This window comes from Marmota marmota, unplaced genomic scaffold (genome assembly GCF_001458135.2).
Source record: "Marmota marmota marmota unplaced genomic scaffold, marMar, whole genome shotgun sequence".
Classification (NCBI taxonomy): domain Eukaryota; kingdom Metazoa; phylum Chordata; class Mammalia; order Rodentia; family Sciuridae; genus Marmota; species Marmota marmota.
Genome location: NW_025999999.1, coordinates 4,162,019 through 4,170,993, shown reverse-complemented (window position 1 = coordinate 4,170,993; position 8,975 = coordinate 4,162,019). Strand labels below are relative to the sequence as shown.

General features: G+C 51.4%; 1 protein-coding gene across 19 annotated transcripts in view; it reads left to right on the top strand.

Annotated features, from left to right (window-relative positions):
- Positions 1–487: 487 nt before the first annotated feature.
- Pyroxd2 (pyridine nucleotide-disulphide oxidoreductase domain 2) overlaps positions 488–8,975 on the top strand; it is a 32,637-nt gene continuing 24,149 nt past the window's right edge. For 2 of the 19 annotated variants that reach the window (XM_048807127.1, XM_048807128.1), the window contains exons 1-4: positions 1,340–1,718; positions 5,659–5,747; positions 8,049–8,142; positions 8,212–8,285. In XM_048807127.1, the coding sequence (XP_048663084.1) occupies positions 1,592–1,718; positions 5,659–5,747; positions 8,049–8,142; positions 8,212–8,285 (384 nt within the window). In that variant the 5' untranslated portion in view covers positions 1,340–1,591. Of the gene's footprint in view, positions 1,719–5,658; positions 5,748–8,048; positions 8,143–8,211; positions 8,286–8,975 lie in introns of all 19 variants that reach the window. The other 17 variants (XM_048807129.1, XM_048807130.1, XR_007349103.1 and 14 more) reach the window with 14 other exon arrangements.

Sequence of the window (8,975 nt, the reverse complement as noted above, 5' to 3'; positions counted from 1 at the left end):
GGGAACTGCTTTGGGAAGGACAGAGGCACTGAGGGTTAGAGTCCTTATGAGGAGGTGTGAGGACAGTGTCCCAGAGACAACCTGATCTGTATTCCTTAATATCGTGATTTTATGGGTGAAAATTAAAAAGAAAAATATCAAATGTGGAAAATACAGAAGAGCACAAAGGAAAAAGAACTTAGCCTATAAGCCCACCACTGTATAAGACACCTACTTTTAAAAAATTAATGTTTTCCCTTGATTTTTAGCCTCTGTATGATGTGAAGTATCTGGTTGAGCCAATCTGCTGACTGTTCTGTACAGTCACCCACAGGGGATTGGCTCCAGGACTCGCTGACAACAGGTGCACAGGCAGCCTATCAAAATCTGCAGAGGCTCAAGTTCGTAAATAAAATGATGCAGTGTTGGCTGATAACCTTCATTCTCCCCTACATTTCAGATCATCTCTGGATTACTTACAATAGCCAATACCATGTAAATGCAGTGTAAATAGTTACATTTTATTGCTTAGGGAATAGTAACAAAAACGTCTGACATGTTTAGTACAGATGCAGTTTTTTTTTTTCCAAATATTTTCAATCTGCAGCTGATTGAATCTATAGATGTGGAACCTATGATGGGTAGGGGGAAACTATTATTAAAACACTGGGGCATATATCCTGAATCAGATTTTAGCAGATTGACACAGTGTGAACTTTGGTTGTGTGTAGAGGGGTACCTGTGCTGAGAGAAGGGTTCTTAGAAAGCCTGCTTACTGGGACGGTCTTTCCTCTTCTGGTTCTGAGAGTCATTTAGTAGCAGGCTCCTGTGACACAGGGTGAGACTAGTGCAAGAGCCTTTTGCCTACAGGGGACCATCTGGGGAGGAGTGGCCAAGGAAGAAAGGGGCTCCTGACTGAAGACAGCCCAAAGGGACAGTAAGAAAGCACTTCAGCTGAGGTTATTTGCAAATGTGAACTTTAACCCTTGAGGATTCTTGGGAAATGGGAAAGATGCCAACAGAAATGTGCAGACCTTAGGAAGAAAAAGGCAAACCCCAAGAATCACAGTGAACCTGGCCCTAAGTGGAGCAGACCGCAGCAGCCTGTTGAGTGGCCGGTGTTTAGGAGACGTGTAGCCTTCAGTGCAGCTGGCTGAAGGCCTCCCGCTAAAGGTGGCCCGAGGCTCTCCTGGGTGGGGAACTGTCCCTACCTCCGACTGTGACTCCACCCTGAAGCCTGAGGACGAGGAGGAGCCGGGGTGGACTGACTTGACGGTCCCTCTCCCACTTGCTGTGCCATCCCCACAATCCCGACAGGGCACGCGGTGGCGGTGACGGTGACCAGAAGCGGGGCCCGCCCCGTCCAGCCCAGCGCCCCGCCCACGGGAGCCCTCGGGACCGACGGCGGGTCCTCGCTTTCGGAGTCCTGCGGAAGGCCCCGACTCCGCGGGGTTCCCAGGCAACGCCCCGGGGCTGCCCTGCGCAGACGCAGCGCGTGGAGGACCTGCGGGCCAGGCCGGGCCAGCGGCGCTCCTCCCCTCCGCCTCCCCACTGCCCCCGCTGCCTGGGGCGGCGCGAAGGGCTGGCCGCCCGCGGGTTCCTGGAGGCAGAAATGGCTGCGAGCGGCCGGGGTCTCGGTAGGGCCTGGGGTGCCTCTCGCTGCCCCGCTTGGAGACATGCTCACTGGGAAGCTGGCGGACGCCCGAGGCCTGAGTACGATGCGGTGGTGATAGGAGCAGGTAAAGAAGGCGGGAAGGCAGCGCTGCCCAGAGGCCCGGAGAGGCCCTTTTGCAGAACCCCACTTCTCCCTTCACTCTGGGCACAACCTGGTCACAGTTTGGATGAGAGCCGGGGCTGTGAGGGAAGACCTTCTGGTCTCTGAGTAAGGCGCCTCTCTGTTCTAGTGCTGGCTCTGCCGATGGCTTGCTGTGTGGTCTAGGAAAATTTCTTGCCCTCTCTGGGCTTGAGTCTTGTCACCTAGAGTGGCATTAGGTGAGTGCAGAAGCTTCCCTTGTCTCCAGCTAAATGAACTAATGAGCTAGCTCTCACCACGTTCTTGGAAATCATGGTTCATTGAATAGAAAGAACCCTGGGACAACAGCAAATGTCACCACTACCTCACCATTGAGATCACCCATCCCCAAAGGAAACCAGAATCACTTCACAAAGGGGAGTTAAGAGAAAAACAGAACTGAATCCCAGAGACCCTACTGTCCACAGAGGATGACAGCCATGTTTTCCTCTCAAACATTTGGGGACATGCTGTGTGGTCCTGGGACACTTTGCTGACCCCTAGCCTCAGAGTACTCAAGTCTGCATGTGACTGGGTGACCCGTTCACACTCTCAGAAGGCCTGAAGGCATTATTTCCAACTGGGTTCATTTCAATGTGATGCCTAAAAAAAGAGGATGCCCAGGCTCCGTGCTGGGCACAGTCCCAAGGTGCCCTCTGCTTGGGAGCAGCCATGAGCTGGTGAAAGCCTCCGTCCGCTCTCCAGGGAAGGAGTGTTCGCATACACACATTTACTGTAAATACTGAATTAAAAAATATGTAGCACACAGTTCTAAAAGTCAAGTAGACAGTGCTCTTAATTAAAAGTCCATGTGGCCAATTGATTCTGATCCAGTACTCTCTGATTTTTGCCAAACTCAATTGCCAAGCTGTGGTCGCAGTTCCGGAGTGGTCATAGCTTGGAAAGGGATGCTTGATGTTTTCATTCACTTTGAAGAAATGGGGGGAAAAAGTGAAACAGTGAAGATTTATGTCCCAGCTTCATTCCTTCTTCAATAACAGGAATGACTTTGCTCGGTCAGATAATATTTTTTTCTGATACTGGAAGAATATCTTCTCCATGTTTGGTGCTGTTCATTCCCAATGTAACGCTACCGACAAGCATCCCATTAAATTTCATCTGCGTTGTTAGATTTTTCCCATCTCTTTCCTGAGCCTGCCAGTCCACAGCACAGTAGATCAAGCCCTGCCGTGTCCCGCGTGTAAGTCCTCCCATGTGGCCCCACCCTTGGGAGGTCACTGAATGTGACTTAGGGGAGACACACAGTAGCAGGCCTCATCCAGGCATGTAGAGGCAGGTGACCTCAAGAGCATGGTTATAGGCCAGTGTAGCAAAATGACAGTGGTGATTTTGAGTAGTTTTTACCATTGCTTTTAATATATTTACTAGGAAGTTTATAGGATTTAATTTTTAGCAATGGTCTGTTTGATAGTGGGCTCACAAACTTCCTGGAGTCCAGCACCCACGGGAAGCACCCAGGGGGAGCGCTCCGTCCTCTGAGCCTCCCAAAAGCCCCTCCTCCCCTCAGCTCTTGGTCACAGCCCCCCTGGGCTCCCATGGGCCTCCCATGGGCCAGCTGCCTTGGTGACTCTCCCACAGTGTGACTGTCTCAGTGAGGTGGCTTCAGTTACCTGATTTAGGGGCGTTCCAGCCTGAGTGAGGAGCAGAGTGGCATCTTCTGAGATGAGGGTTATATCTGAGTCCCTGAAGTCATGCCTGGCAGTCACCTCAAAGAGACCCTGATTGTCATTTGACTAAGGTAGCTAAGAATGCCCTGAGGAGCTTGTTACAATGCAGGTACCTGGGCTTTGTAGCTGGTGATTAGGGCTGGCGGAGGGGGGAGGGGCGGTGGGGTGGGGGGCTCCCAGCCATCAGCACATCTGCCGGCCAACGGTGAGCAAATCTGATGCTGGCAGCGCAGAGCCCGTGCCAGGTCAGCTCATATAAGTCCCACACACCTGCTATCTGGGGTGAGGATCCCCAGAAGTGGCTAGGGGTTCCCTGAGCCTGCAGCAAAAGACCCTTCAAGGGGACAGGTCATCTGAAGCCATAGGAGAATGCATCCAGGATGGGGGAGGGGGCAATTCTGGAACACTAGATCCTGGGCCTTCATCCTTCTGGGTCTGTGCCCTTGGGGGTTTACATGCTGTCAATGGACTGGACTCTGTTGCCCAGAAGACTTGATTCGTTTTCCAGAATTGATGAGCACCACTAATTAAAGGCAAACAGCTGCTGTGTTTGTTGTGGGCCTGCGAAGGGCCAGGTGCTTTATGGATATTATTGGTCATCCTGCCCACACTGCGGCAAGATCCCCAGCACCCTTTCTGCCTCACCTCCTGGCTGCTAAATGCCTCTCTGTCAATGGCAGAGCTGGGCTGAGCCCCAGACAGCCTGCCTTCTTGAATTTGCTTTGTGTATTAAGAGAAGGGCTTCTCAAACTACAGGTTCAGGCAAATATTTATAAGTCCCAGCATATTTTTTAAACTTTCTTATGGCAATTTTCCAGTGCTTTTTAAAATGAAATATAACCAAATAGATCATCACATGCTTATCACACAGTGAGAGTTAGTATTAGTACATGAAAGCCTTTTCCTCTGAAATGCATTTACTCACGTGGCATGTGCCAGATCATGTTGTTAGATTCTTCCTGTGGATCATAGTCAAAGGGGGTTGAAAAGCCCAGGTTCCATTAGGAACGATAAGAATGCAGTTGTGACCCCTCACATCCTGGGAAGCCTCCATAAAGCAACTGACTCAGCCATGAGGAGATGCATCACATGGCCATCGCTGCCCCTGGTTAGGGACATTTGCCAGGCTAACAGCTGAGTAGTTCATTTGAGTCAACACTGGATTCAGGTCGGTGCTCAGGATCATGGTCATCCACTGACATCTAAAAGACTCAGAGTGGTGACTGTCACCAAGGAGAGAATAGACTGGGGGTCACAGGAGCTGGCCGACAAGCACTGGGGCCTGTTCTCTGCGTGCAAGTGATTCTTCACCAATAGCCTCATTTCCTCCTAAGAGTGGGGAAAGGAGGAGGCAGGCCACGCCCGGCTCCAGGGCCCGTGTGCTCAACATGTGGATCTGAGGTCACCTGGGTGGGAATTACCTGGGATCGAATGAGGAATCAGCTCTAGCACACACGTGCCCTCCCTGACCTGCTGAAGGACGCACTGAGGAGGGGAGTTCTGGGAATTCATACTTTTGCCCAGGGTGATTCCGAGCTACTTAGAGCTGCGCTCACTACCCACTTGGTGGGGAACATGAGATCCCAAAGCCAAATTCAGGGCTCATGGCCAGGGGCAGCCCGCCTAAGATTTTAGAAATCTTTTTAGAAAAAACTAAGGTAACAAATTCCCCCCAGCCAGCTAGCACTGAGGCACACGCCCATAGTAGCTGAGTGTGTTTGATTACTTCATTTTTAACTATTCAAACTTCATTTTTAGAGCATGAGACTGACAGGGACATCCTGTGTGGATAAAGCCTTCTTAGGCCAAAATTAACAGCAACTCTGCCCCTGAGCAGTGCTCACCTGGGTGGCTGGTTATTCCAGGTGCAAAAGCGTGCTGGCCGCCTTTCTTTTGCTTCCGGTCCCCACCATGTGAACTGGGATGCTCCCTCGGTCACCTGCTCCTTGCCTAGTGATGGAAGCCCCTGTGACCGTGACTCTCTCCTTGACCCTCACTCCGGCATGGAGCCATTGACAGAGCCAGGGGCCAGCACTTCTTTCAAGTCAGGGCAAATCAGGCAAATTGCTCCTCCCAGTGCAGTGGGTGGGACCACCAGGGATCTGCCTGGGTGGGGCAGAGATGGGCCCCTCTCCCTCAAGGGATGTGCATCTGCCAGCTGACCAGTGATCTGTCCTCCCCTCCCCCCTCTCATTGCAGGACACAATGGGCTGGTGGCTGTGAGTACCTTCCCTGAGTCCCACTGCACTGACCCCAGAGCCTGTGGCTCTCAGCAGCCACAGGGAGAAGTGAGCAAGTGGCAGGAAAGAGGAAAGAAGCGTGCTCCGGTGCCGACCAGGAGCTGGGTTGAATGTGTATCTGCAGCCACTCAGGGAGGATATCATGGGCTCCCTTTCCTGTCCTTTCCATAATACTTGGGACCCCACCCGTGGCCTGCGGAAGAGTCAGGGAGCTTCAGAAGCAGGCTGGTGAAAATGTGGGGAAACGTCTATCTGGCATAGAGGGAGCAGGTGGGACCCTGGGGATCAGGAGCATGAGGCAGGTGGGGCCTCTGACTCCAGGTTAGGGGGCAGTCCTTGCTGGGACAGGTTCAGATGACCCACAACCTGAAGCACACTGCTACTGCATCTCCAAGTGCTCACGTGACAGCAAGAGCTCCCTAGCAGAGAGGCCAGGGCTCATGTACCCAGCAGGTGTCTACTAGATCCCAAGTTCAGCCAGGCCAGAGTCACTCTGGGGCTCTGCTTCTAAACCCTGAGTCCAGGTACTTCCAAGAGGCCTTTGAGAGTATTAAACAAATATGGAACCTCTTCTTTAAGCATTGGCAGCTCTAAAGTATCAACAAAGGGGGTGCCCAGGGACTACGGTAAGACCTTAATACCTTAAACAACATATCAGTTTTACCTGAACCTTCTGCAGGGGACCCTTTGCAGCTCAACTGATCGGTAATTTAAACACTGATTTGATATTAATGTAAGTGCAGGTTTGTCTCCCAGCTCTGTCACTTTCTATCTGTCAAGGTTTAAGTGAGTCACTCAGCCTCTCTGAGCCACATAAAATGAGAACAGCCGTGCCTACCCTCAAGAAGCCATTTGTGAAGGCAATAGTTAATGTGCTGCAGGGACCTGGCACATAAAACTTGACCTGAATGCTAGCTCTTACTATTGGAAGTTTCCAGCCCAGGGAGGGCTAATGTCAATGCCCTTCAGCCAAAGACCACCAGAAATGCACCTGTGCTTAATCAAGTCGTCTTGATTACTCTTGGCAGTGAGGGAGAGCCGTGGGGTGTCTCAGCAAGGTGTTAGAAAGAACCTAATAGAGGATTTGAGCTTTGGTTGGATGACTTGGGAAAAGGCCTGAGAAAATAAGGGTTTGGAGTCAGAGGCCCCACCTTGTAGGTTAGACACTGTCAGAAAGTAAGGACAGCCTTCTGACTGGGAACTCCAGTACCTCTTATCTGTAGGGAGCAGAGACTGAGATGAGGACATTGAAATTTGGTGAGGAAGTAGCAGTCACTCAATCTGGCCAAGAGAGGGGCATTTCATATTTTGTGGATGACACAGAGACCTTGGATTTGTTTGTGCTTAAACAAAATTGTGCAGAGAGCTTGCTCCATCTCATTTTATCATAGTCTCTCAGTAATTATTTCAGGCCATTCTGTGAAGTAGCTTATGTCTAATTGGAGAATAACATGGCTTACCCTTGCATGTCAAGGCAGCTTCCAGATGTCATGCTCTGGGAGCTGGATTCAAGCTTAACCACACAGAGCCTCAGTTTTCTGATCTGTAAAACAGGGAGAACCATTGTGCCCATCTCCAAGATGGTGGACTGTAATAAGGTGCATCTGATGTCTGGCACATAGTTGCCCAGTGAACCAAGGATGGTGACTTCTGAACTTCACCATTCCTTGGTGTTAGTGGTAGTGGGAAGACCAGCACTGTAGGATTGTAGGCTCAGGACTAGCTCAGTTCAGCAAATATTTATTGATTTCCCCCCTAAATGTGAGAAGAAAAGTATCAGAAACCCTTGCATCATTTGTTGCCCCCAATAAAGTTCTGCTGTAGACACAGCTTCAGTTATTGTGTGTCTCCTGTGCCAGGGACCAGCTCAGGGAATCCTCGCAGCAGCCCTATGAGATAGGTAGAGCCAGTCCTATAATAACAACCCCATTTTTGCACATGTAGAAACTGAGACAGGATGGATCAGGCACTGAGGCTGAGCCAGCAGAAAGGGATGCAGGGTTGAACCTGGGGTTTGGTTTCACATTCTCAAGTTCAACTTCACTGTGCCACCTCTCACTGGGCTTGTAAGGGGAAGGAGGCTTTCTCCGGCCTGGAGGAGAGGGACATCTGGGACAGGGTTAGGATGTGACAAGAATTCCTAGGGCACCAGCCTTCTAAGGAGAGAAGGTCACCTTCCGCTGGGATGTGGAGGGGCAGGACAAGCAAGCAGGCCTTGGAAGACATCTGAACAGCATGAGCCACAGGGTAGTGTGTTGGCTCTGCACTGAGGACCCCAAGACCATGGGTCAGCTCCCAGGGATCTTGGGTGTTCCAGAGGGATGAGAGAGGGCCTTATGTGACCCCCAGGCGGCGTACCTGCAGAGACTGGGGGTGAACACGGTGGTCTTCGAGAGGCGCCATGTGATTGGGGGTGCAGCAGTCACTGAGGAGATCATTCCAGGTGAGCCCCAAGAGGTGGGAGGGGCTGAGGAGTGATCACTGGTGACTGGTTTTTCTGATTTTGTTCCAGGGTTTAAGTTCTCCCGTGCATCCTACCTCCTCAGCCTTCTGAGGCCACAGATTTACACAGACCTGGAGCTGAAGGTAGAGCAGCCCCGTGGCCTTGGTGGGTGGGTGGTTGTGATCACCTCTCATCTCCCTGACCTGGGGCAGGGGCTCCCTACCTTGTACCCAGGGTGATTCCCAGTGCCTGAGATTCCTTCTATCCCAGGGTTGGGCCACCCCCAGGATCTTCTGCTGCATGCCATAGATTGTGTCACCCACCCTACGTCTTAAAAACTCAGAAATCTCACACAAAACTCAGACCTCATTTGAAGACTGAGCTTTGTCAGCATCAGGCCCTTGTTCTACATGGTGGCACTTTCAGCCTGGTCCCTGTCATCTTCTGGCATCACCTGCCTAAAGCTTTGGGCTCCTGAGTTTGCAAAGCCTCCTTAGACTGGGCTGTGTTTCCACCCTTATTAAACTTTGGAGCCTGGCAGCGTGAACAGGACGTTGAACCTGGACTTTCACCCCTTTCGGTTCCTGGGCTATCTGGAGGAGATCCTGAGAACTCTCCCCTGGCTTGTCCAGCTCTGCCCACTACCCTTCACAGGCTCCACCTCTCATGGCCTGTTTCATAAGCCACCAAGTTCCTGAGGCTGACTTGGCTCCCACCTGCTAGGGCCTCTGTCACCCACCCCTCAGGAAAAAGATCCTTGGTGTCATGTGTACGAGCAGCTGCCGTGTACTTCAGTGCCAACTTTGCTCTGAATTCAAAGTTCAAAATTAATT